The sequence below is a fragment of the Megalopta genalis genome, chromosome 12, assembly GCF_051020955.1.
Source record: "Megalopta genalis isolate 19385.01 chromosome 12, iyMegGena1_principal, whole genome shotgun sequence".
Lineage (NCBI taxonomy): Eukaryota > Metazoa > Arthropoda > Insecta > Hymenoptera > Halictidae > Megalopta > Megalopta genalis.
In genome coordinates, this window is record NC_135024.1 from 8042364 (window position 1) to 8069369 (window position 27006).

The 27006-nt window shown below is 36.0% G+C and overlaps 4 protein-coding genes across 17 annotated transcripts; 2 read left to right on the forward strand and 2 right to left on the reverse strand.

The window, feature by feature from the left end:
- Positions 1-437: 437 nt before the first annotated feature.
- On the reverse strand, positions 438-5922 carry LOC117217415 (mitochondrial genome maintenance exonuclease 1). Of its 7 annotated transcripts, XM_076525466.1 has the most exons (9): positions 5735-5920; positions 5604-5654; positions 5159-5313; positions 2531-4071; positions 1751-2224; positions 1411-1632; positions 1137-1344; positions 788-920; positions 438-667 (listed from the first exon to the last, which is right to left on the reverse strand). In XM_076525466.1, the coding sequence occupies exons 5-9, from the start codon at positions 1977-1979 to the stop codon at positions 494-496; spliced, it is 966 nt and encodes a 321-aa protein (XP_076381581.1). In that variant the 5' UTR covers positions 1980-2224; positions 2531-4071; positions 5159-5313; positions 5604-5654; positions 5735-5920; the 3' UTR covers positions 438-493. The 7 variants fall into 7 exon arrangements, with proteins under 7 accessions (XP_076381581.1, XP_076381582.1, XP_033320890.2 ...); XM_076525467.1 differs by having other exon boundaries at positions 1411-1608; positions 2531-5313; positions 5735-5922; XM_033464999.2 differs by lacking the exons at positions 5159-5313; positions 5604-5654; positions 5735-5920 and having other exon boundaries at positions 1411-1546; positions 1633-1898; positions 2045-2224; positions 2531-4318.
- A 415-nt stretch (positions 5923-6337) lies between these two features.
- LOC143260379 (uncharacterized) lies at positions 6338-13178 on the reverse strand. Of its 7 annotated transcripts, none has more exons than XR_013034521.1 (10): positions 12988-13178; positions 11224-11343; positions 11006-11123; positions 9577-9802; positions 9119-9217; positions 8904-8994; positions 8642-8787; positions 7919-8051; positions 7683-7845; positions 6338-7519 (listed from the first exon to the last, which is right to left on the reverse strand). XR_013034521.1 is itself a non-coding variant. In XM_076525464.1 (9 exons), the coding sequence occupies exons 1-9, from the start codon at positions 13135-13137 to the stop codon at positions 7795-7797; spliced, it is 1152 nt and encodes a 383-aa protein (XP_076381579.1). In that variant the 5' UTR covers positions 13138-13177; the 3' UTR covers positions 7576-7794. The 7 variants fall into 7 exon arrangements, 1 of the variants encoding a protein (XP_076381579.1); XR_013034522.1 differs by having other exon boundaries at positions 6340-7519; positions 9673-9820; XR_013034520.1 differs by having other exon boundaries at positions 6341-7529; positions 9577-9820; positions 12988-13177.
- Positions 13179-13392: 214 nt separating this feature from the next.
- LOC117217454 (uncharacterized) lies at positions 13393-17224 on the forward strand. Of its 2 annotated transcripts, none has more exons than XM_076525561.1 (3): positions 13393-13821; positions 15935-16049; positions 16866-17224. In XM_076525561.1, exons 2-3 carry the CDS (start codon positions 15972-15974, stop codon positions 17109-17111), a joined length of 324 nt encoding a protein of 107 aa, XP_076381676.1. In that variant the 5' UTR covers positions 13393-13821; positions 15935-15971; the 3' UTR covers positions 17112-17224. The 2 variants fall into 2 exon arrangements, with proteins under 2 accessions (XP_076381676.1, XP_033320961.2); XM_033465070.2 differs by lacking the exon at positions 13393-13821 and adding an exon at positions 14566-15040.
- A 2691-nt stretch (positions 17225-19915) lies between these two features.
- tko (30S ribosomal protein S12 technical knockout) lies at positions 19916-26419 on the forward strand. The gene is made up of 5 exons (XM_033465113.2): positions 19916-20085; positions 20275-20322; positions 20408-20458; positions 25949-26173; positions 26244-26419. Exons 1-5 carry the CDS (start codon positions 20022-20024, stop codon positions 26372-26374), a joined length of 519 nt encoding a protein of 172 aa, XP_033321004.2. The 5' UTR covers positions 19916-20021; the 3' UTR covers positions 26375-26419.
- Positions 26420-27006: the final 587 nt, after the last annotated feature.

Genomic DNA, 27006 nt, shown 5'->3' on the forward strand with positions numbered 1-27006 from the left:
CGCGCTTATCGTTACCGATTTTCAGAAATTTAAGCTTCTTAGCGAGGATCGAGTATTTGTATACCTCGTTTGTATTACGGTACATTTTATGGTTTGAAAGCCTCAAATTCATACGGCGCGTATATTCAAATAATAACAATGGTACTTATAAAATATAATAAAGTGCAGTTAAGTTTTCTACGATCAAGAGTCTAGTATAAGAGTCTAGTATAATATAAAAGAATGCTATCAAATAAAAAAATAAAATTTAAAGTTTGTGCTAAATTATCAGCTGTAAACTTTGTCTCGTAGATTCGTGGAGCTGAAATCGGCATTGAATATTATAACGAAAACAATATAATATTCAGATTTACTTCGTGAAACGCGTATGAAAATATTGTCTATTTTTTTATTGATCAGTAGATACGGAAAGGGTTCGGGGTTACGGAAAACTTACCTAAAATTGACTATTTATTTATTTATTACTGCTTAATACAATTAATAGTTAATATACTTAGTAGCTATCTGGAACTGTTCCATCCTTTGATCTAGAGTTTTGTTCTTCATAGAACTTTTTCAATCGTTCCAACCAACTTGTCCACTTTTCTTGCAATAACTTATCTTTTACCTCGTGGATATGTGCTGGATCTCCGTTCGAATAAGCGATCACGAGCAATCCTTTAGTCACCTGAAACAATTATTTACAACTTCATGTGTTCGGTTAAAAAAGCAATATTCCTTTTCTTAAATGATTCGTATAACAAGGAATTGTTAATTGCTAAAAAATAGCTGACTTTAGAATAATTACCACAAAAGGAAACATGTGGGAAGCGTTCACGGCGCCGATGTTGGCAGAGAGTCGAAGAGCTGCATCATAAGTTGCATCTAAAGTTGATCGTTGTTTGTCTGATTTCTTCCAATCAATTACACACACCTCATTTCTATGTACATAAATTTGAAATACAATTAACCCTTACAGGACGAACATAGGTCACTCGAGACCAAGTTCTTATATCAACAAAAATTTGTTCACGTAAAATTTTATCGTGGCTCAGAAATGACCTGACATTGTCTTTTGCATGGTACATTCTCCAAGGGTTAAAAAGTCAATTGAATAAATAAATATCCACTTGTGCAATAAATTTAATCTGTTTTACCTATAAACTCCAATACAATCTACGACGCCTTTGTACTTCAAAGCGGGATGAGTCACAACAGTTTCCAACCGTTGAACATTTTGTATATTCGATAAAAAAGACCTGACACTGAGGTATGCTAAATAAATTTCTGACGACAATACAACATCCTTGCGTAGTAGCTTTCTGTGTATGTAAGAGTGTAGTAGTCTACCAGTTCTTTTCATATCTAGAAAATTAATAAGTTAAAATTAATCCTGATATATACTGTAGACAAATCGAACATGACCAATACTTTCAGAATGCTTGTCAAATTCTTCTTGTCCATATTCTGAAATCATTCTTTCCCTCCATATGCCTATACGTGCCATTGTACATGGGGACATTGTCTCATTCAGAATCGTAGACACAGATGGAATCTGTCTTTTTACCTGTTGTTTAATCGCATTTTGAAATCCAAAAATGGAATACGAAGTAATTTTCTCAATATCATCTACAAACGGTGTCTCGTCATTACCTTGAACGTGAATATAACTATAATTGCTTGTATCATACTTCTTTTATACCAACATTTTTAAATATAGTACATGTTCTTCCATCTTATTTTAATAGAAAGACTGTCACAATTCCTTTACCTGTCGTTAATGTATTAACAGGTTTTTTGTATATAGCAGTATTTTTTAATGCTGTAAATGTTTTTTTGCCACTTCGTCCATCTCTTTCATCATTAATAACCGACTGATACTTCGTAGAATTTTTGAACGACAGATTTCGACTACATTGCTGAGAAATGCAACTGATATTAAATCGGTAGATAAGTAGCGAATGAAGTAGGTGTTTGTTGTTAATCATAGTGCAACGCATATGAAACTGATTAAATTAATCATGTATCCAACTCGGCTAAATAGAGTTTCTTCATTTTATGTTACCTAGTTGTGTAATCCCTAAATACCAAATTTTTGATATCAAGGTCTGAAGATTACACTTTGAGAGGTTATGAATCACTTGAAGAATGGGAGACTACGTAGTCAGATCTAAACAAGCCCACTTAACAAATCTGACATTTGTCGTATTCGATTTTACCGACAGTAGGTAGACACGTGTATCGCCTACGATTTAAAATAAAAATTTCACATTATAAATATTATGTTTGTGACGTTCTTAATTCTTTAAATTGTGAAACTGTATTGTTTATTCGAAAACAATGAAATTTTTAAACCGATTTACAAAAGCTTGTGTTACAGAAAACATCAAAGTAGATATACTTATAAAGAATTATTTTTGCTGAACTTTTGCATAATAAGTAGATTTATATTCATGTAAATGGGCTTGTATTACGTTTTAAAAGATGTTTAATTAATTTGAAAAAAATGAACAAGACAGTAAAAATTTTATGTAGTGTGTTTATAACTTACCAATCTTACAATTCCGTTGGTACAAGTGGCAGGTAGACTTTTCAGCGGGAAAAAATCTTGCAAGATTTAAATCAATTCAAAATCTTACAATTTTTATAAAGCTAGAAATATTTATTACTGAAATGGAACTTGATAGTTAGTCGATTAATAAATCAATAAATTATATCATAACATGGTTATGATTTGTTACATTATAGTAACAAATATTTTGTATGCAGTTGAAATAATATCACTGAATGAATATGCTGCAAAGAACATTTTTCTGCCAAGACAATTTTTCATATAGATAAATTAATACATTAAAACAATCGAAAGTTAAATTTTTCAAAAGAAATTCGTAATTAAAATACAATACTGCTACACTTTCTCGACTATTTCTTATTATTCATTAATCGTTTTATTCTAGTTCTGTTCTAAAAGTTTATAGCACGTGATATTTAAACTGTTTCTTGTTAGGATGACGTTTCTTACACATCCTGACTCGCCTAGATTCCACCTTTTTGTAAGTTAGCCATTAAGAACGTTTTAGCAGCTCGTATTATAGTGGCTTCAAAAAAAGGAACGTTCACATTTAAAACGGTGAAACTTTTTTAAAATTAGATTATACGACTTGAATTTTTTGGGGATATTAGAGTTTACCAGTTTACTGTACAAAAGCTAAAATACTTTTTCCTTTTTAATTATGCTATTACAGTAATTTCTCCCTAGTTCGCGCTCAGATTGTACACAATAATAGTCAATTTGGGAAGAGGAGATACGATTATTCGAGCCTCGCATCTCGTTTTTATAGTTGTTGACAATCGGTAACTATAAAAATGAGCCGCAAATTGTCCATTTTTCACTGTACTTGGAATGATAAAACAAAAAAATAAAAATCTTAAATTTTTCATTTAAGCTTGCAACGAAAATTTTATCGAAATCGGTCGACGTTGTTATGAATTACAAAAAATTAAGGATAGTGAAAATCGTAGCTTTTCACTCTTGTATGTAGTAAGCATGTATGTACGTGATGTGCGAGAGTGTGAAATCGCGGAGCTGGAGTCATACTTCAAAGTGGTTCGTGAGCCAAAAGATTAAACACGTGTTTCTCAAAACGTCCCACGAATCGTTATTAGTCCTACCAATCATCGAAATAGTAAAATAAATAATCCACGATCACAGCACATGACTTTTCACCAAAAACTATGAGAAATCTAATGACATCTTTCAACGTCTGTAATTTGACTCTGCGTTAACCGATTACGATGAAATTATCAGTATGCATACAAGTTACTGAGATCTTTTTGGAGTCACTGTAAATGTTAGAGGACAGTGAAATAAGAGAACGACGATCTGATGATCTGAAACAGAGGCTTCCGTAACCATACACTATGAATCGATGATATGTCTACAAAAATTGATTAATCACCATCGAGTATCCCTCGTAGCCTGCAATGTACAAACCCCTTATATCGATGGACAGATGTTTGTAAGACTTCATCATTATGATCATCACAGCGTCTCTCGCATACGACGGTATATTGTACCACCGCGAATTGTATCTGCGTTATTAAATGTGCAACTGATTACTTCTCAAATATAGATGATAATTATTCGCTTATGATGATACAAATTCGGGACTTATTTTAATTACGTTCCTAGATTCAGGACTTCGATTTTTGAACTTTTCTCGATAAAATCGATTGGTTTGTACATCGGCAAGTTAACAAAATAGGAACCTTCAAGGAAAAGTTTCACCCAATTTCGAGTTTTTCTAATTAAGATACAACTTAAGGTACACGTTATAATAACTAAACAGCCTAATAGATTACGGATTATATCCATTTATGATAAAAATAAATTGGTGAACTATAATACGGTAAAAGAATGAAAAAAACAAGTCAAAAGCATTGCTATATTATCGTCAATATACATATAAAAATCATTAAAAAAAATTTTATTTTACATTTTGGTTTCAGATCGCCAATGGATGACATCGTTCCATGTAGTTTAGTTAAAAAGCTATAGAAAAAAACGAAATAAACGTTAATATCCAACAAACCGTTTTCGTATAAGTAGTACTGAAATATGTTTTAAACAATCGCGAGCTTACAGTCACGGACAAATGTACAGTGGGTGAAAAAAATATTCGAAATAAGTTTTTTAAAATTTCACTAAATGACTTGAAGTTTTTTTAAATGATCGAGGGACTAGTACACTAGACAATGACTAAAATGCTTTTTTCTAATTTTGTTATTCCTTGAAAGGCAGTTTCTAAATTTTCGTTATAGGCTCAAATAAAAAAGTTAAAAGATGAGTTCTTTTTTTATTTTGCTTTGTCATTTCAAGTAATAGCAAAATTAAAAAGAAAAGCATTTTAGTCATTGTTCTCTTTCACCTGAAAGAAATTCACAAGTCGTTTAGTTCAGTATTAAAAAAGTTATACCGTTTTAAAGAGTGTTCACATATATTTGTCTTTGACTGTGCATTGCATATAAAGTCCTGGAATGATGAATGAATTGATACAACAAAAATGCGTAAATACCATTGACAATATACCTAGCGATTCTAAGTAATCCGCATACACGATAGCAACAGGCACTTATCGATGCCTCTGTACTGAGTACACAATATACACCATATACATACACGTATGTAACTTGCAGGAACATGGAAGTTGTTAGCATGCTCGACTCCTTGAAATAAAATCCAAGATAGCGAAGGTAAGCGACATGATATTTCGGCTGCACTGTGATCACAAACAGCGCCGGTACGAAGACTGCTGCTGGCGGTGTTTAATATTCCTAAAGCCGGGAATCGCGTGACTGATTAACTAATCTTGTTTCAGCAGAAAACAGTAAAGCCGTGAAAGGAAAAATCGACCGTTTCGAAAATTCCAATACGAATAGATAAATTTCTTCTCCTAGTTTTATTCTTCTTTTGGTACCATCTATTTTCTATTGCGATCAAATAATTTTTCCGTTCACGGTATCGCGGAGAAAACAAATTTGCCAATTGTCTTTACGAAAATAGTAGGCGCGCAAGGTTTTCGCTTGCTTTATGTATTCTTCTAAGCAATCCATTTCGATCGTACCTTTGTGGTTCTGTCGAAATCATTTGGCATGTCCATGAAGAAACGCCTTATCTGACGTCAAGTACAAAGAAAAACTCCATAAGATTACAATAATGCAATTTAACGGGCATAGCAATTGTGTTAGAGCTTACTGTTTCGATCGCCAAGAGGAAAGACACGCTGCGCATAATGATCAACACCACTGGTCCACTAAACGACAACGTCGTTAGTACATTATCCAAATTGAGTTCAACTGTGAGCAACGATTTATACTAAAATACATTTCGACCGCAGTTAAAAGCTATGAATTTTAAAAGCCATTCGAGCAGTCCTGTTTCTATTATACAAATTCTCGAGTACAGTTATGTACAATTCTCGACTCTTAATGAATTCAATTGGAAATAATGTTATAATAAATTCATCGGGAACCGCAATTCTAATTTTTCATTTGTTGATATCTGCATCGTGAAATTAATGAGCGCAACTGCAAGCAATAAGATTCGTCTAGCCATCAATTTGTAGTAGAGCGCAGGGTCGTAAATGGGCCAGAGGCCGGTAAAGCCTGCGCTCTACTACAAATTGATGGCTAGACGAATCTTATTGCTTGCAGTTGCGCTCATCAATTTCACGATGCAGATATCAACAAATGAAAAATTAAAATTGCGGTTCCCGATGAATTTATTATAACATTATTTCCAATTGAATTCATTAAGAGTCGAGAATTGTACATAACTGTACTCGAGAATTTTTATAATAGAAACAGGATTTATTAATTGTACAATTTATTAATTGTACAAATCACGGTGAATCCTCTTGAACTCTTCCACGTTCGTCGTTTTATCCGCCGTCGCCGGTTCGTTCATCTTGACCAGTAGTAAGACGACGACTGTGCCGACTGGTGCTACGCAAAACTTGATTACACACAGAATAAACCATAGTTTATTCATGCTTTGCTGAAACCGACAGGTGATAAGACAGCCGTCCGCCGCACGTCCGCCGATGGTACGGTCGGAAATTATAGCGATCTGAAATTTGAATGGCGTACGAAGCGTGTGCCGTAACGAGTACGTCAGTCACATTTTTCGCGGACACCAGCTTGTCGAAATGACTGTCAAGATTATGTTAAGTATGAAAAGGTTTTCATAAAATTTAGATGAGCCCACTAGAGGCGGTCGTCCGCGTCGCGTCGGCGGACAACAACTTTGAAAGTTCGAATGAAAAGTGTGTCTTCCATATTTCAGGAACTGGGAATTAGGTTCGTCCGAAGGGCTATGCATGACTCGCGATCCTTATTTTGGCGACGCGAGAATTTAATCCAACTTTAATCGTTATTCCGTGACAAGATTATACCTGTGGCTCACACATCCGCTAGAATAATTCATTGTAGTATCAGCTGTCAACGCTGCGTCCCTTTGTTTGTCCCTTGAAACCCTATTTCATCGCAGTCTGCTACAATTAACTTTCGACATTTATTCATCTTTTTGTTACTATTCGATCATTTTGGCCCCGTGGTTAAGTAATCAACCCCTTGTGAAAGTCGCACCGTGCGCAACGATGTCGGAGAAAAGAACCACACGTTCGTTGGAAAGAGAGACGCTCTATATTCAATACTACACAATTCATAATCTGGTGTCCGATAATGCTGGTGTTGTTCTGTTAAAGTATGTCCACACTGACGCAACATCGAGGAACGTTCCTCCGTCTTTTTATTTTTTTTTTGATTTTTACCACTCCTCCATCTTTCTTGAGGAACATAAAACATTGACAGATAGGTCGATGTTGCTTCAGTATGGACGTAGCATGGCTCTTTCGCAAAACGATGACGCTCTTCGATCGACACCCGGAGGTAGCTGTCAGTGACTGTGGTCCCTAAAAAGTCCTTCCTCTTTCTTTGCTAGGCGTGCGAATGAACACGTGCGCTGGTAGATCTATGAACCCTGTTTCAAACTGACGTTGTAATTAAGGCGAGGTATTAAGACGAATACGTTTCGAGTTCGAAGAAATAATTGTTTCGTTATTGTTCTGTTTTTGTTGTTTTCATTATTCATTCGTCGACGCTAGTTTCTCTATCATTTAACGCGTAACATCAACGATTCTTACCGATCCCGAATTGCCTGCAGCTTTCTTCTGCAATTTTTGTTGCTACTACGGAACATTTCGTTGTATTACACATTCTTGAAGTGATAATTACCGGTTCAAGCAATCGTTTAATCTAATGGACGGAATATATCACGGTGAAATAGGAGAACGATGTGCTTAGCATCTGAAATCGAAATCTCTGCAATCGTAGATCGCGAATCGATGACGAGACATAATATAGTGCGTGGATTAATTACCATCGAGCATCCTTCGTAACCTGCGGTGTACAAACTCAACAAGTTTACCTCCATCATTTTGCTACTCTTCAGCATCACGAACATCACCAGTTTCCTCGCTTTCAGCGGTATGTAGTACCACAAAGAATTGTATCTGTATCATAAAAATGTTCGTAAACAGATGGAATTCCGAACGCGACAATTTGATTGCAGATTTTTATGCGAACTTCGATTTTTATGGGTATCTTTCCTATGAACTTAGGCGAGAGTACAATTTATGAAATCGTTTTAACGATGATAAAAATCTTTCAAACCTTTAAAATGAAATTAAAGGTTTCAATTAAATCTTTTCAACCTTTCGTTGATGATAAATTATAGATGTTTTTATACATTGTCGCTGCAGATGTGTTCTTTTTTCCTTTGAACAATCTGCAGATGACATAAATGCAGAAAGGTCCGCACAGTCCAGTGATAATAATTCATTATTACTAGCGATATCATGTATTTATGGGAAAAAATTGTGAATAGTTGCAGTATAAAATAGCATAAAGATTAAAAGAATGTAAAAATGTTGCATTGCATTATCTTCGATCTATTGAAATTATGAAAAAAAGAAAGAGCTTGCTGTATTCAGTTTCTATTTTTTTGCAATCGACGCGGACAATTTATTTATTAGAAATGCATCCTTAAATTAGTATTTGATTTCGATACTCGGACAAATAATCGTTCGATATGTAGACTCACGCTGCGTCAAATATTTCAAGGCTGGTGTTCGACACCTCCTGCCCGCAATGATTACTCAGAAACATCATTATCACATGAGACAGGATAATTAGGAGGGGGACTATTGCTTCATCGAAGTTATGAGACTCCGCGATCGCCAGGAATACCTATACCACATACCAAAAACACTTTCATGATGTTTTAACTCGACGAGAGAAAAACGTCGGACTTATCAAATTTATAATTCGCCGGTCCTTTATCATCCGATTCGAACGATACTTACACGGCATAAATTCAAGGCAAATGAAATGACAGCCGTAAAGATCGTCACCATGTACGACAATCCTAGATCCTGCGCGATTGACTCGACCATACTTCGTTGTTGAGTTGGCGTTTTGACGAACGATCGGCGCAGAATTAATGAAACATGCGATAAAGGGAAGCAATTAAATATACGATAACAGTGGCTGGTATCAACGCCTCTACGAAGATACCAACTTGATAGCTTGCAAGTGTAATTTCACAGCGGGAGCAATGTCTATTGTCCGTGCAGTAGTTGATTTTGCAAGATCGTTGATCGACGTTGTAAGCTTATAGCTGAAGAAACAAAAATTAATTGACACTTCTGTTCACTCTTCGATCAATCTTACATCCGGTGAACGTATAAAAGTTCATCGATGGTATTCGACGGTGTAATCATCCGTTGCTCGAAATAACAACAAGCCCGACGATACAGCGAACTATAAAATGTCATTTTCAAATCGGAAGAAAAATGACCACGAGAAAGTGGAATATGACAAACTGTACGAAATGCATTTTTACGGGGACCGCGTATTTTCGCGCATTGAACTTTTTCAACTCGATCGAATTACACGCGATCCTGGAGCCACAAATGACTCGTGGTATGATAAATGAATCCGTAGAACGAATATTCGTGAACATCGTTGGAAATGTACCTAGCTGCTCTAAGCACCCCGCAGATATGATGAGAACAGGCAGATACCGATATTTCCGTGCCAAGCACGCAAAATATACCAACACAATATACAAACGTGATGTGTAAACAGACGCAAGTAGTTTTCAGATTCCCCTGCGTGTAGTAAAATCCGAAATAACGAAGATATGTAACTTGATATTTCGTCTGCGTTATTATCGGAATCATTGCTGCAGTCATCCCGACCACTGTGAAGGTTACTAGGCCTAGAATCAGGAAGCATGCCTCATTCACTAATTTTTAATAAGTACGAAACTGTGAAACCGTGGAGGGAAAAATAGACTCGTGCAAACGTTGCAATATGGACATCCGAATGGTGTGTCAACACTACACACTTACCGATCAGTGAAATTGACTGATATGCGTTGCCTCGTAACAGTGAGAAGATCGAGTTTATCTAATTTAGTTACAGTTTTTACTATAGTGCTTGCCCCAATAATGTCATTTACAATTGGTTTATAATGTCATATTCATCTCGATCCGACGATTTCGGATGTCAAGGGGGATAGAATGGGAGATCAAGGACGATAGAATATGTGTACATATTTGTTGTGAAAGTATGGAATTTAGTATATAATTTAAAATATTGAAGAGTATGGAAACATCTACTGGGTGTGTAAGAATATTAATAATTATGATTCTATAGGGTCAGTTTACATTACTGAATTATTGGAACGTTTCAAAAAAGGAATATTGTAATTTACAATATAACCTATCACACCTGAAAAACTCTTCACGAAATGGAAATGAAATGCATGTCATTCGGCAACTTTATTGATTAGAGATTCAATTATTTATTTCTAGTTGCAAAATAAGGACGAAAGAAACTGTGTTAAATAAAATACTTAATTTTACTTTTGGGCGCGATTCGCGAGTTCTTTGTTGCATCATCATCTAGAGTGAAAATATGATTAAATTTGAAAATATATATGCATGTGTATGTATAGTGAATATTATAAATAATTGATCCTTCGGAACTTTCCAATCTCGATCCGAAATCGTCGGGAAACCCGGCCGAGCCCGCCCGACTTTTTGTATAAGCCGGACCCTAACCCGGAATTTCGCGCATCCCTATTGTTCGGCAAACATTGAAAATTGACGAGCAAATCGCGAACGCATATTCTAACACTCCAGATATGTACATATACGTAGAAGATGGAAGAATACGATTATGAGGGATCCTGCGAAAACAACTTTTGCACACAATGCCTCGATTGTAAAATGAGAAATCGGTTATTCGACTGTGACAGGTTTAGTGCTGACTCAGTAGTTCTTAGTTGAAATTTTGTTAAGTGCTTATTTTGAATGTATTCTTAGAAATGTTGTCCTGCAAACTTCATATATTTTTCCGTTCACGGTATCGAGGTAACATATTTATCAATTGTCCTTACGAAGATAATAATAATACAAGAGTTTCGCTTTGTCTATGAACTGTTGTAAAAACTCCACTTCGACCGTGTTTTTCCATTTTTCGAAATCATTTTGCATGCTTGTAAAGAGTGATCTAATCTGACGCGAAATACAAAGAAAATATTCATAAGATTACAATCACGCCTTTTAACGGCTGCAGCGATTATGCAAAGTGCACTCGATCGTATGTAATACTTACTGTTGAGATCGCCAATAGGAAAGATACGTATCGTACGAAGAACAGTAGCATCGGACCACTGAACGCCATCGTTGATACTAATTTGTCCATCGTGAATTCTACGCTGAACAACGTCAAATACTGAAACATATTCCAACTGTAGCGAAACTCTGAGCTTTCAGAGTGAACGATAAAGAGATGAATCTTTACGAAAATTATTCGAACTCGTTCTAATATTATTTCATGCAATTCATTTCACGAACCAAGATTTTCGACTTATCACGTTCCGTGCCACGTGTACCATCGATGGTACACGCTTGCATGTTTACTTAGTGAACTGAACAAATTGTTTACAAGAAATTTAGAACCGAAGAATCAATTTCCACCGCAAGAATGGGCGTTGATAAGTTTTTGTTACGTTGTTATGTGTACGAGAATTAATAATTGCACGTAATACATCAAGTTTTAGTAAAATATCAAAGTGTGAAGATTCGAGTAAAAAAAGCTCGGCACGGAACGTGTTATTGTTCGGTGTCGAGTTATTGTTCTACATTACCCATAATAGAAATTCTAAAATTCACTATTGTAAAATCTTGTCCAACTTGGGCCAGTTAGATGTAGCAATTAAATTTTTGTATTCCAAGCGAACGTAAAGATTCTAGTCAAATCGTATCCAGTAAATTAGAGTGTACCCATTCATAAGATAATCACACTAATTTGTTTTAATACTTAACAAACGGGTCACGTAAATTTACGTTTCTCCATTCTGATTTTTTAGGATGGACCACGTAGATTTATGCTTTTCCATTCTGACTTCCTATGATAGACTACGTAGATTTATGTTTTTGCTTGAATTTTTGTTAATACTTTATTAATATTTTATTAATATTAGAGATGTAAATAAATGACTATATAAAATTTTATCAAAAATATTGTCGATTTAATCAAACTGCAACGCTTACATGTTTATTTAATTCTTTTTAAAAATGCCCGGAAACCGGGAAAGACAAAGAAAAAACAACCCGTCTGTTAAGTGTTAAGCTTCCGACTGATCTAATAGAAGACACTGATCACTGCCAATATTTTTACTAATAATCACAGGGCCTGCTCTTGTAATAAGATTGCGGTAATATTGTCAGAAACTAACTATTGTGAGTCTCGATTATCCGAGTCCCGTTTGATCGATGTGTTCCGTATTATCCGAGATGCTTTAACTTTACGATAGAGTCTCGGTTATTCGAATAATCGATATATAATATAAAGAATCAAAGAAGAGAACATATGCAGCTAAACGAAAACCTATTGCGCCACTTTTGTCAAAAGTATAATAAACATTCACTCAATTATACAGTTACGTAATTAAACCTAGATACGTCTATAATATTACGCAATTAAAATGTTTTTCATGAATTTATTGCACGATTTATGAATATCCAGTTATCCGAGTTAGTCTTTCTAGCGCAACGAACTTCTTGAAGGTGTTCGACAAAGCAAAAAGTTCAGCTAGGCTTATGTTGTTTATGACAAACAAAAATGCTACTGTTGTTACGTTCAACTTATCAAAACGATTAGAAAGGGAAATAGTTGTCCATATAACATTTGCGTTTTACAATTAACACGGACAATTTTTATTCCGCACGAATAACCGCAGTCTAAATACAGCAACAGATGCACGAATAAATATCAGCAGCGACAATGTACAATTCGCCGAACATTGTACAACAATTAAAACCGTTCAGATACGTATGTTTCATTTACGAATAACAGCGAGTCACTTTTGATCACCTGTTCCACCAAACAGAGAAATGTAATCAGAGGGATGGCAATTCGCTTAATTATCATTTCGAAAGCAATCGTAGGCTCGTTGATGGGCCATAATCCGATGAAACGCAACAAATTGTACAATTCGCCGTATATCTCTTTGAACTCCTCCATCCTGGCCGGGGGTAAGACAAGAACTGCATCGAAAATTGCTAGTCAGAATTGAACTCTACGCGGAACAGTATGCGTGCTTTATGCATATTCTATTGACAGGTGACAGTCCAAGAATTCGTGATTGTTAATAATAGCGTGCGGACACATTGTCAACTGTCGCATGAATTTCGAGAAGCTCGGTCGAGCTCGGAAAATAGCTTATTATCGTTTCGCGCGATAGAATCGTTGACACACTACACATTATTTTTGCCAGCTACTGGTAGGGTTGACAGCCCCGGCTTCGTTGCAGGACTGATACGAAATGGTAGACGGAGGGTTGCAGTTTCAGTTGGTTGTAGATTTGATCGGCGAAATCCGATAAATCAAGGAGTAGGCCAGCGCATGGGGGAAGTGTGCGAGCATAATGGAAAAATGGAAATTCGTCTTTTTACGTAACGATGCAATCGAAAACCGTCCCCTTGGCGGTCGGTACCAGTGAAAGTCTCGCTATGGATGAAATTCGAGATGCGAATGCTGCACAAGAGATACTCCTCGGACTCCTTTGTAAGGCTGATTCCAGTTTGCCAACGAGCAACACGGAAAAATTGTTTCCGCATTAAGGTCACATTAAAATCACAGGACTCATCCGCCCTCGATACATCCGATACTCTGTCTTGTCTGCAATTAACCACGAATCTAATACAGGTCAGCCGGCTATGAAACTACGTGTTCGCTAAGTTCGACACAGAATTGCACAACGAAATCGTTCGTCACCGTCAACTTAAGCTTTTTCATTTTAAAGCGAAAGTTACAATATTCGAACGATTTTGTCTGCAATACAGTTGTGTATCTTTTAGCAACATTGCGTTGAATATGTTTAAACGATGTTACCAGACCCTGAAAGTAATTAACGTCCGTTACTTTATAACGATGGAAAGACTGTATTTATTCAGACCTTTCGTTATTTTTGTTGCAATTAGTGCAGCGATTAAAATATTTATTCAATCATCATATTTCCATCAAAATGATCTGTACCAAATCTTTTAATTTACATTTATGATATGTTAATTAAATGAATCTGTTTCATTGGACATACATTATTAAAATCGCTAAATCCGAACAAATATGATTGTTATTTTTATGCAGCAATATAACAACTAGTCTCAGCGTCGCGTAAATCTAGCGTTAAAACGAAAAACGCGAAATTGGTGAAATTCGATCAGTTTGATAGATTTAGTGTTAAAGAGTAGGATTTTTCTATTTTAAAAACTGAAAATGTGTGAGGGAAAATTTAATTACTCCACGCGATATATGTTTGTCTTGTAGGAAGCTGACAGTAGAAGTTCGAAGAATTTCGTGTTCCCGATTGGCAATGTATGAAATCGAAATGGAAAATTGGTGTGAAATCATTGCAGCACTTCTTTAATTGGACACCGAAAACCGAAAGGGACTCCTGCCCGATTCGTTTAGATCGACCGATTGTTCCGATTTCCGTAAAATTTTGTTACTCCTGCCGGCGCAATCGCTTTCCAATCTGTGGAGAACACCGAAAACGTTGTTTGCTTGCGCGTGAATGGCGATTTCGTTCTTCTATCTATCGCTAATCTTCACAATTGACCTATTTCTTTCCAACTGACTTGACGAGCCCGCCGTATCCGATATCTTCGCCTGATCTCACAGGGAAATACAAAAGTAAAAAGTGTTCGCGACACAGGAGCAGTGTGCGGCTGGCGTTAGAAAGGCGTGTCGGGCAGCACGTGGCGTGCAATTGTGTGACGCGAATACATGCGAATAAATGCGAAACTAGGCTTACCGGGATGCGGTGTCCCAGGAAATGACCGGGCCACTATAAAAGCGGGTGTATCCCGTGGTTTTTGCAACAGTTAGGATCGTGAAGCACAACGCTGTCATCATGAGAACCTTCGTAAGTGACTCGACTCGGCTGAATTCGCACTGCGATTTCAAAGAACGTTTTAATACAAAATTCGCAAAATCGATTCACTTTGCCGGCAAATCAAAAGTACGACGTTTCGAGAGCATGCAATTGTATAATTGTATTTGTGAAAGTGACGAAGATTATTTAGTACGAAGTAGTAGGTGATGTAAAATAATTGGAAGTTCTACTTCTAGCAGTCAGTAGCTTAATTACTTAATTTAGGCCAAGTGTTAATTTATTTTGTATCGAAAATTATCACTTGCTCTCAAGTTTCTAATTTCCTCGCATAATGTATTCTATTATCGTAATTGTTCTTAGCGGATCTGTGAGCAAAATAACAATTGCCTAGCCCAAATGTGCCAAATTACAGTAAAACAGAAATTTAATTTTTAATTTTTAATTTTTAATTTTTAATTTTTAATTTTTAATTTTTAATTTTTAATTTTATTTAATTTTATTTAATTTTTAAAAGGTTGTAATTGGTACAACGATATTTTTAATTCATTCTTCTGTTTCCCCCAGCCATTCTTGTCGTAAGTGCATGATTATTATTTCTCGTAAGCTTAAAACACTCAGACAGAGAAGTGTTCCATATCATCGCGATCATCAGCAAAAATCAATATGTTCATATCGCGTTACTGTAGCAAATTTGAATTTCTCTGATTACATCGCAAACTTCTCCACAAATTGCCATTCGTCAAAAGCTAAAATAAGGAAAATATTTCTTTCATTAACAAATAGTATTCTTGCAGTAAAAACAAAACAAAGATATCGATTATAATTGATACGAACGTTTTCCTTGTAGCTCAGAAAATTGAGTACGCTATAAATGCATAAATTAATAATGAACATTGTGTACGGTATCATGTCATTTCCTTACAGATTACTCTCGCTATCATCGCCCTGGCGTGCCCCATCTATGGCCAAGAAGAAAAGCACCTTGAGAAAAGAGGCATCCTTCTCGGAGGACACGGATCTGGCGGCGGTTTCGGAGGAGGTGAAACGACATTTTATTCAAATATCATCACGTTATACTTAACGTCCACCGTGATACATCCTGTTTTATTAGACTCGCCAGAGCTCCTTCGAATTCTGCTCTTCCTTCTTTGCGATATTGCACAGCGATTTCATAATGTCAACGCACTGGGCTCATTTTTACGATGCAGGGCAACTGCCACTGCCTCGAAAATTGCATAATACGCGGCTATGTTTAGCGGCTCGTGGTTAGTTCAAAGTGGACTTGAAACATTTGTGGTTTGCTAAAAGGTCCTTGGAATCGTAATACCTGTTCATTCTACTTCCTTTATGCGATACTTCCAATGCGGTTACTATTACTGTAACTTTGGGGATTTTTAAGTACTGTTGCATTTGATCTGCCGGAAAGTTCTATTCGATAATGTCATCTCAATTTTCGATACGTATAGACATATATCTCTTAAAAATGGTATTTAAATACAAATATAAAATTTATTACTTTCTTTCACTTCACAAACGGACAGAACCTTCCGATATAGACCTAATATTTAACAGTTTCATTCGTATGTGAGTGACGGAATTATTCGCTCAGATTTGAAAACTAATTTTCTCGTAAATCCATTATATCTTCCTAAAATTACTAAAAATGATGAAAATGTTATTGCTGTTATACAAGTCAACTTTATACTTTACTTAGATTAAATAAAATACTTTAATTTCATGAAATTTTGTAGGTTGGTCGCATGACAATCAAAGTGTTAAAGAAACATAGAAATATCGTTGAACTTGTTTAATTAACTCTCTGTCAGATTATTAATTATTATCGTGTTGTGGTCAGGTATTTCTGGTGGATACGGTGGTGGTAGTTCTCGAGGAATCTCTGGCGGATATGGCGGTGGATTGTCTGGTGGACATGGTGTCGGAATCTCTAGTGGATATGGCGGAGGACTGTCTAGTGGATATGGCGGAGGACTGTCGGGTGGATATGGTGGAGGACTCTCTGGTGGATACGGCGGAGGACACTCTGGCGGTTACTCCAGTGGCGGACATGGATGGTAAAAAGAGCAGTATTTATGGATGCTGATAGGCACTGGTGCACCTTTGAGTTCTACTATAATTTTATAAAATACCAGTCGAATATGTACATTATAATACTAATGATTCAGATGTATAATAAATTTTAATACTTTTTCATTAGCTTTTTGTTGATTTCTTTCTCCCCTCGTACTGGTTATTTAGAAAGATTTGATTAGAACTTATTTGCTGTATCGCAGAAGATGAATTCGATGAATCAGATGAAGTAATTTCTAAGAATAGTGAAGATCAGTTATAGAAACGTTATTTCTTATTGGTATAATGATGTCGTGATATTTAAAAAAACGTAACTGTTTCTGCAAGGCGAAGTGAAAGGGCCTAGTCGATTAAGATGGTCAGAAATGCCTTTAGAGGTTTTTTTAATGATAACTGATAACTGACCAAGAAAAACCTATCTGTGCAAAATTTCAATCCTGTAACTGGCCCGTGAGGGCATTTCCCCCCTTCGGTAACTTTTTAAGATTTTGAAAAAATGTGGCTTATTTCGGACATCAGGCCGCATATTATAGAATTTTTTCAGATTTTTCGGTTGCAAGCTGTGGTTATCAAAAATGGAGAACCAAAAAAATGTCGGAAAATTAAAGATATCTCGAATCGATGTTTATCGAAGTCAGTGGTAGATGCAAAGGCGAGTGTCATTCTGAGAATAAAACTTTCGACAGTTGCTCTATAGTTTCGTATATGCGAGACCGTAAGACCCCTTCCCCTCCCTAATTGCCTATTTCTTGCCTAATTGCATGCAGAGTCTCGAGGCTCGAATAATATTAGGACCACTGTCAGGTAACAACTACCATAAAAGTTAGTGGTTTCGGACTGTGAAAGTAACTACCTGACAGTAGTCCTAATACTACTCTAGTCACGAGATTCGGCACAGCTAGGCAAGACGCGAGCAGGATAAAGGGTCTGGTGCGTCCTGGTGGGTCCTTATTGAGAAACTGTCGAGGGTTTTACTCTCACATAGACACCCGCCTACCTGGTCGCAGTGTATGTAAGTACCTGGAATGAAAATAATTGTACATTGCGAGGAATAAAAGTACTCTATGATGTCTGATAAAGCGAATTAATTTATTTGTGAAATTTCCCAGTCTCTAAATCTTTAACTTTATCTTTCGTTCATCTTAGTTTATATTTTAAACATTTTATCATATTTTACATTTTAGAATTAAACATTTTGGAACCACGTCGCGCATGTTATGAACAGCGGATAAATTTCCTGTAGCCACTATGAAATTCTTGTAGAGCTTCACTCCCTGAACAAGAATCCGAAAACCGAATTGCTCCATCACCCTCAGTTTTTTAAATAAACGAACTTTTGTAAAAACCCAAAATTTTCGACAAAAATGAGGTATTGCATGAAAAGTAGAACCGTTAGAAAGTTCTAATTGGTGTTAAAAGATAGAGGAGAGTTTCCCGAATATAGTGGCATGCTATTTATAAATTGTTTCTGATCCCAAATAGCAATAAATTGATATCGAAGTTTAAAAAAGTGTCGACATGCGCAGTTTCTCCGTAATATTTTTGTATTTTTACGAAAAGTTTTTTGTTCGGCACGAAAACTCTACCCAGGATCGGATTCTGTAGACATTTCTGAAGAAGAAACGGTCTGATAGAAGTGCCAGAACGATGTACATTTTGAGTAGGTCGAGAAAATGTTCGTCAGCAACATGTACACGATGTTTTGCCGCCATGTGCTTCGCTGCTCGCTTCTCTCTGTCCGACAGGGCCGAAGCTATGGGTAATTAACACCGATGGAGGGATCCAATGGTTACTTTCACAGTCCGAAACCACTAACTTTTATGGTAGTTGTTACCTGACAGTGGTCCTAATATTATTCGAGCCTTGAGACTCTGCATGCAATTAGGCAAGAAATAGGCAATTAGGGAGAGGAAGGGGCCTTACGGTCTCGCATATACGAAACTACAGAGCAACTGTCGAAAGTTTTATTCTCAGAATGACACTCGCCTTTGCACCTACCACTGACTTCGATAAACATCGATTCGAGATATCTTTAATTTTCCGACATTTTTTTGGTTCTCCATTTTTGATAACCACAGCTTGCAACCGAAAAATCTGAAAAAATTCTATAATATGCGGCCTGATGTCCGAAATAAGCCACATTTTTTCAAAATCTTAAAAAGTTACCGAAGGGGGGAAATGCCCTCACGGGCCAGTTACAGGATTGAAATTTTGCACAGATAGGTTTTTCTTGGTCAGTTATCAGTTATCATTAAGAAAACCTCTAAGGGCATTTTTGACCATCTTAATTGACTAGGCCCTTTCACTTCGCCTTGCAGAAACAGTTACATTTTTAAAAATATCACGACATCATTATATCAATAAGATATAATGTTGTTGTAATTGTAAGATATAATGTTGTAATTGTTCGTGCCGAACAAAAAACTTTTCGTAAAAATACAAAAATATTGCGCAGAAAAAGCTCACGTCGACACTTTTTTAAACTTTGACATCAATTTATTGCTATTTAGGACCAGAAACAATTAATAAATTGCATGCCACTATATTCGGGAAACTCTCCTCTATCTTTTAACACCAATTAGAACTTTCTAACGTTTTTACTTTTCATGCAATACCTCATTTTTGTCGAAAATTTTGGGTTTTTACAAAAGTTCGTTTATTTAAAAAACTGAGGGTGATGGAGCAATTCGGTTTTCGGATTCTTGTTCAGGGAGTGAAGCTCTACAAGAATTTCATAGTGGCTATAGGAACCCAGAAAAAAAGTTTGATTTTGTCGGACAGTGTTATCTGTCGAGGTTTGATGACTGAGAACATGTTTCACAAGAATGACGCAAACGTGGAGTGTCGCTAGTTGTATCAACACTTGATTTCTGTATTTCTTAATAATTATTAAATGTAATGACATAATTTGATAGTGGCAGTCATGAACGTTTTAGCTAGAAGTGTAGTTAACATAACTCAATCATTCTTAAGAAATTCTATTAATAGTACGTTCCTTTTGTCATTATAATTGTACATTTAGTTTCATAACCTATAAGCTAACCTCTCCATCTGTAGTAAAAGAATGTCTGTATTTTTTGTCTTTTACTATTATCATTATATCTATATTTTTACATTATATCATTATATCTAACTTGATGTAAGTAACTTATAAATGATGTCATGATTTGTTGCAGACAATAGACCACAATTATTATCACTATATACAAACCCTAATATTCAAGGTATTTATTATTTTAATATACAATTTATAGAGAAAAAAAAATATACTCGTTGTGATAACTAAGCATGAATATTTGCCTTCTTTAGCTGGAAGTTTGTTAAATGCTGCGAAGTCTTGCATTGGAAACTTATTTCAAGGTAATTGTACTATTAGCGTATATTAATATTAAAAGAAAGACAATTCACAGAACGATCGATCTTTTAACGATTACTTTCTGTCAGATCATTGCATAAAGATAGTCTAAAATGAATTTTATGTCTGAAACAAATTTTTCAGATTAGTACTGTTTCAATTTCAATTTAATGTATAAAAGAGAAGTTAAGATAAAAATGTATTTCTTCGTCTAATAATGTTAATAGAATGAAATTCTGCTATAGATACGTAAAATCCGCAGTCTACTGATCCATGAAAATTATTATTGTACATAATCGTGCGGAGCATCAAGAGACAGAAACAACAACAATAACCTCTTGACGCTTCGTGTAGTTCCGATCACAGAGCCACTGTAATCAATAATTATTTTCATGGATGGACATTGGGGGAAGTGACGCTGGTATGAATATACAAGTAAAAGTATATAGAAATCATTTCACTTTGAAAGAAAGCACGATGTGTTGAGAGTCAAAAGATATTAATTGCTAATTATATAAAACATTGACACTTCTTCTTAGTCAGTTGAATATTAATGTTCAAACAAATAATAAGCAATAGTTTTTATAGACAACAGCATTCTTAAGTGCGAGAAATGAACTATTGGTAAAATAAAAATTTACAAATATCATTTATTATTCACATGTTATCGCAATTTTTCAGTCATTTCCGATACTTTGACAAAAAAATGTTTCCAACAAAAATCAATTAGTACTCAGTGTTTTATAAACACCAATAGAAAAAATTAAACAAAAATTTTTTAAAAATTAAAGTCACCTTGATTTTTTAATTGTTATTATATCTCTTTTATTTAATAATGATGTAGCTGAATTCGACTAATTCAACGATCTATATAAAATTATCTTTAGGTCTTGAAACATTGCTAAAATCGTCGTGAACGGCTAATTGATCGATTGGGACTACTGTGCGACGCTGAGCTTCAACACTCTCAATTAACACATCCGAAAATATAGTAAAAAATTCATCAAAAAATATCGAACTCAGATTCAAGCAACGTAACGAGTCTCGGTGGTCCGTTTGCGTGGAATCGTGCGAAATTCGTCCAAGGGTTGTTTGCGTTTCCCATAAGTGCAACAAGACGGGACAATGGTCAGAAATTCGAGTGACATCTCAAGTTTCCGTAAGCCTTTTCGACAGATCCGTATCTCTGCCGAGCAAATGCGGCAAAAGGGGTGGCCATCGGCCTAAAAAGGGTCCACGGCCGAAGCCGGTATTCTTCTTCGCGAAAATGCGCGTGGCACGCAAAAGCGCACGCAGCATTCTTACCTCTTTGATCCCGGCGCGACCAAAAGATCTTTCAAAATGCAAAAAGGGATCCGGCCACTCCGCAAGAAAGAACACCAATGGGGTGAACGGGCTTTTTCGTGGTCAATGCTCGAAAATCGCTGGGAATCGAAGGGGGTGACGTGTCCATTTGCGGTTGACCAGTTGTCAGAAACGATCTGTGACGGGTACAGCCCATGGTAAGACTGTTATCCCCCTTTTCTCGTTTCTCGCCAACCCCATGGAAACCGTTTCCTCGGACGACACCGCTGTTGGACCATCGATTTGCCTTCCAGTATTCATTTATTTAACTATTTCGATCATAGCATGTTACTTTAACAAAATGAAAATTTTCGAAGCTTCTGTAGACTCGCCCCTTTTGTTAAGAATATTCATAATCCGTGTTTCCAGCCTCTTCTTTGTAAATTTTTGCGTTCCCACACTTTTACACATCACAGAAAATAATAATTTTCGGAAAGTGTGCCATTAGCTTCTCAATTTGAGTTGAAATATTGATCGTCGATGAATTTAGACAGTCTCAAATGAAAATTGTAATGATCGAAGCATTCACAATTTCTCCTTTTTCATCAAAAGATTATTAATTCTTTCCAATCTCTTCTCTCCTAAGCAATTTGCAGTTTCATTCGAATCTTGACATTTTTCTACAAACGATAATTATTTTCAACAGCATATCTTTCTCGAATTTTTATTATGGAATGTCCGCGATAAAAATTGCTTTCTTCGCTCTTTTCATGTTCTCGTGTTTTACCATTTCCTTTTAAACTGCGACAGATAATCATTTTCAAGGGATAATATAATAATATATTATATATCTTTATTATATATTATATATTATATATTATATATCATATAATATTATTATATAATATAATAATATATATAATAAATACCTACAAGTGTAGAGTTCGAATTTATTTGACAGCAAAAATAGCCCAATATTCTTACACCTGGATCATTAACAGTTCGCCAGCGGTGCCGGATCATTTCTGACAATACATAAAATCTTTTATATTTTTTATGCAGAACCTTGTACACTAATTTAGCTTTCCGACTGTTACACCGTTTATATCTCACCCTGATAGCATGATTGTTCGAGCAGCGTAATTGCGGCTTAATTATGCAACACTTGCAAGACCCTCTGCCGAACGCAACCCCCGAAGATAAGACGCAGGTTTTACCTGCAGAATTGTGGCTACGTGAATGCGACAAAAGCGTATCCGCGCGGCGTTGAAAATTTGTGCAATGTAATCTTGCGCATTTATCTCCGGAAAAAGGGGTTGCCTTCCGTGCGTAATAGGTTCTGCTGGTCTCTTGCCTCAGTTAAGTCCGAGTTAGGATGGATTAGCAGTGGCAGACTCGGACATCTGTCGTATTGACGCACGATGGTCAGCCAGATCTCGAAATGAACAACAATGGAACAGTCTCGACTAAGAGACCCCCGTTTTGAACACGTATAAACCCGTCGCGAAATTGCCATGTCATCCTCGACATTTCACTTAAAATACGCGCAGGCGGCGACACGTTCATTTCGTGCCACGAATTTCCCTTTGCCAGCGAATGTCCGTCCAGGAACGTCGATTCATTCGATTTTCATTAAACAATCGTGAACGGTCGTTCGTCAGCTTGTACGAGGAAAATCGAATAACATTTTATCGATGCCGAAATAGATAGAACGTTTCACTTGATAAAGGAAATTATTTTTCACAAGCAGATAAAGGACTATGAAAATTTATTTAATGGTTGTTCATGTGCATTCCTTGGTTTCATTTCTAATTTTTAGCTTCTAAGAGATTATATTCGACAATTTTATCTCATTATGAACATTTCACGATTTCTCTATTTATAAAAAGCATAATTTCTGTCTCACTGTCTCTAGTAAAATTGGAATAGTTATTGAGGTTTAGGATACGTGCTATTATAATAATGCTACATTAAAACAACGATTTCGTATTCTGATAAAGTCATTAAAAGTAACAATAATACAGGAGATTTTTTCAAGGTTTTTCTGACTTCGGTCATTACAAAAATTTTATGAGAAACATCCATATTCTCTTTACCTCTATATAATCTTTTCAGTAGCATTTATATTGCAAGCTTTATTCAAAACTATTTTCAGGCGTAAGACCTTCGACATTGAAATAGTTGTTGGCAACGTTGCAATCCCTTAAACGAAGGATAGTTCAGCAAAATATGGAAAACGTCCATACCGTCTTCATACACTCGTCTTTAAACGTTATAAATACATAAACGTTGTGTTATGCAGTTTTTGCAGTCGTCGAAACTAAAGACATTTATAACAGTAAAGATATTTACAACATTTTATGACGAACAATACTATTGAAAATGTTCCTTTTACGACATGAACGTAAATTTTCGTCCGACCTCACGGGCTGCGGTCATTTCGTGGAAGGGTGGGTGGACAGAGAGCCGCAACAATGTTACTTAATAAGCTTATACACGCTCGAACGAGAAAGGCCTGCCTTCGATGGTCGGCTTGCAGATGTCAAGCGTCCGTCACATTTGATATTCCGCCGACGGGGACCCTCTTTTCTTAGGTTCGTAAGATTATTTGCGAAAGAGTTTCCAGTTTCCTGGTACCGTTACAGCGCAGTGGGTCGCCTATTTTCCCTGGGCCTCGTTTACAATGCGCTTGACTAGGACACGATCATCCTTGGGGACTTTCTATTTCTCAGTCTACACCCCGTGACAAGCTTCGACCTCCTCTTTCGTGTTTTTTCGCGGAATCTTTCCCGGAAATTTGCTCTGAGAGAAGGAGGTCGATACCAACCCCTTTGGGGTAGTCGACGATAACAGCGATAATTCAGATATCAAGATTTCGCTGTTTATTAGTACTCACTGGAACGCGACTACAATTAGTCTTGCTTCGTCTCTATTCGTCCATTGCTTTCACTTCGTGAGCGCGTTTGATCGAAAATGACGGTGTCCGATCGAACAATCGTTCTCTGTAATTAGTTCCCCGAAATTGTTCGAGTGGAAGTTACAGTAATTTCTCTCTAATTCGCGCACAGATTACGCACAAAAATGGACAATTTTGGAAGAGGAGATACCGATTTATTTTATAGTCATCAACTGTCGACAATTATAAAAATGAGATACAAAGCTCGAATAATCGTATCTCCTTTTCTCAAATTGTCTATTTTTATACGCAATCTGAGCACAAATTAGGGAGAAATAACTGTATTTAGTTTTGTTTGGCGATACGTACTCCATAAAATTGCATTGTTGAACATATTTATTGAATAGAGTGGTTTCTAAAATCCTCCTTTTTAAGTACACTTTCTCCGTTTTTCTGATGTTTATTATCATAAACATTGGAGTACTTATTCTGATTGCATTTTGTAAACATAGATGATTGTAATAAAAGCATTCTTGTCGTGAGATATCGTATTGTAAATCTCTTTTAGATCTTATGAATTTATTTAAATATAAATTGTCAACTTATCAAAATTATTGGACGATTAAGTCTATAATTCACAGCTACTGGGTTGGCAACTAAGTAATCGCTGATTTGTTCAATGAAATAGAAAATTTTTTTTACTTGGAATGAAGTTTAATCTGTAATGTATTTTCCATTTTGTTCGATGACCTTTTGCCATCTCTCTGACAACTTGAAAATTCCACGCTCGTAGAAAGTCTGATCCTTTTCGGCCAAAAACTGAGTTAAGTGAGATTTTACAGCATCATCATCATTAAAAGTTTTGCCACGGAGGGAGTTGTCCAGGGATCGAAATAAGTGGTAATCCGATGGCGCGAGATCAGGACTATATGGTGGGTGTAACATCAATTCCCAACCAATATCCATCAATTTTTGCCGAGTGAACAAAGACGTGTGCGACCTAGCATTGTCCTGGTGGAAAATGACACCTTTACGATTGATCAATTCTGGTCGCTTTACCTTGACCGCTGCATTCAATTTGTCCAGTTGCTAACATTCACGGATAATAAAAAATAACATAATAATAATAATAATAATTTTATAATATAACATTTACGGATATCATAAAAATGGGAGTGAGAGACATTTATAACTGAAATCTGCAATTACTTAGTTGCCAATCCAATAATTTGATTTAATAAAAGATTTTGTCAGATTTTTTAAACCAAGAGTGTTCCGGCAGATAAAACGATGAATATTTTCTGTCACGAACCAGGCTTCCAGCAGGCAAGATTTGGATCAACATTGAAAAAAATGCACTTTAACGGCGAGTCTTATAAGAAGAAGAAGGCAAAAAAGAGACCCCTAGAAGGAAAACCATTCGCGAAGGGCGTAGTTATAAAGACAGTCATCAGAAAACCAAAGAAACCGAATTCTGCGAATCGAAAGTGTGTCATAGTTCGGCTCTCCACTGGCAAAGAAATGACTGCTTACGTGCCTGGTATGTATACAAAGTGAAGACACTGAATCTTCAGTTAATATCGTTCATATTCTACGTTATCTTCTTACAGGAATCGGCCACAATCTTCAAGAACACAACGTGGTACTCTGCAGAGTGGGAAGACTACAAGACACACCGGGTGTTCGGATAAAATGCGTTCGTGGAAAATATGATTTGCCTCATGTTATGAAAAAATCGTAAAGATGTGTATAATTCGTTTTATGAAATATATTCTTCCCAGTAATATTTCTCAGTTAGTTTAGTTCAATTGCCAAAGTGAATGATGATTTTGATTAAATTAAATCAAAGTATAACAAAAATGATACGAATTTCATTGCATAGATCCTATACTGATCAAATATACTGATATACTACTATTGTATAAATACTGATCAAAATTTGATCAGAGCATTGAAACAAAATGTTAAGAACAAATGCATGATTTTAATTTCGAGTTCCGACATCAACTTGTACGCTAGATAATTGCTCATCCTTCAGGTACACAGCTAATGATTTATGAATAATATGTTTATATTATTATTTATGTAATTATTTATGCCATTATATTTATGAATAATGTTCATAAAGGCTCAAAGAGAAAGTTACACGCTCGAGAAAGTTCTACGTTTTGTTTTGCTTTTGACCGAGAATTGGGAAAAGTTTGCGTGGGCATGGATTCTCGGATCCATCCCCCCGCAAATTGCGGCCTTTTGACACACATTTTGAGATGAGGTGGCCAGTCCCCATCGTGGGTTTACCGTTAGCTGAACCGTGCGTCAGAACGCAAAGGACACATTGTGTCCCGGTAAATCAGGATGTCACGATGCAGAAAG

What these genes read in the sequence shown, in the direction of transcription:
- LOC143260379 (XM_076525464.1), bottom strand. Translation starts at nt 13,137, where the DNA reads ATGGAGGAGTTCAAAGAGATATACGGCGAATTGTACAATTTGTTGCGT. An exon ending in GGGGTGCTTAGAGCAGCTAG is followed by an intron (nt 9,218 to 9,576) that starts GTACATTTCCAA and finishes TTGTTTCTTCAG; the next exon opens with CTATAAGCTTACAACGTCGA. An exon ending in TTGCCTTGAATTTATGCCGT is followed by an intron (nt 8,788 to 8,903) that starts GTAAGTATCGTT and finishes TATGTGGTATAG; the next exon opens with GTATTCCTGGCGATCGCGGA.
- tko (XM_033465113.2), top strand. Translation starts at nt 20,022, where the DNA reads ATGAACGTTTTAGCTAGAAGTGTAGTTAACATAACTCAATCATTCTTA. An exon ending in CATTGGAAACTTATTTCAAG is followed by an intron (nt 20,459 to 25,948) that starts GTAATTGTACTA and finishes GTCACGAACCAG; the next exon opens with GCTTCCAGCAGGCAAGATTT. An exon ending in AATGACTGCTTACGTGCCTG is followed by an intron (nt 26,174 to 26,243) that starts GTATGTATACAA and finishes ATCTTCTTACAG; the next exon opens with GAATCGGCCACAATCTTCAA.
- LOC117217415 (XM_076525466.1), bottom strand. Translation starts at nt 1,979, where the DNA reads ATGCGTTGCACTATGATTAACAACAAACACCTACTTCATTCGCTACTT. An exon ending in TGTTAATACATTAACGACAG is followed by an intron (nt 1,633 to 1,750) that starts GTAAAGGAATTG and finishes TTCACGTTCAAG; the next exon opens with GTAATGACGAGACACCGTTT. An exon ending in CCCACATGTTTCCTTTTGTG is followed by an intron (nt 668 to 787) that starts GTAATTATTCTA and finishes TAATTGTTTCAG; the next exon opens with GTGACTAAAGGATTGCTCGT.
- LOC117217454 (XM_076525561.1), top strand. Translation starts at nt 15,972, where the DNA reads ATGGCCAAGAAGAAAAGCACCTTGAGAAAAGAGGCATCCTTCTCGGAG. An exon ending in TGGCGGCGGTTTCGGAGGAG is followed by an intron (nt 16,050 to 16,865) that starts GTGAAACGACAT and finishes TGTTGTGGTCAG; the next exon opens with GTATTTCTGGTGGATACGGT.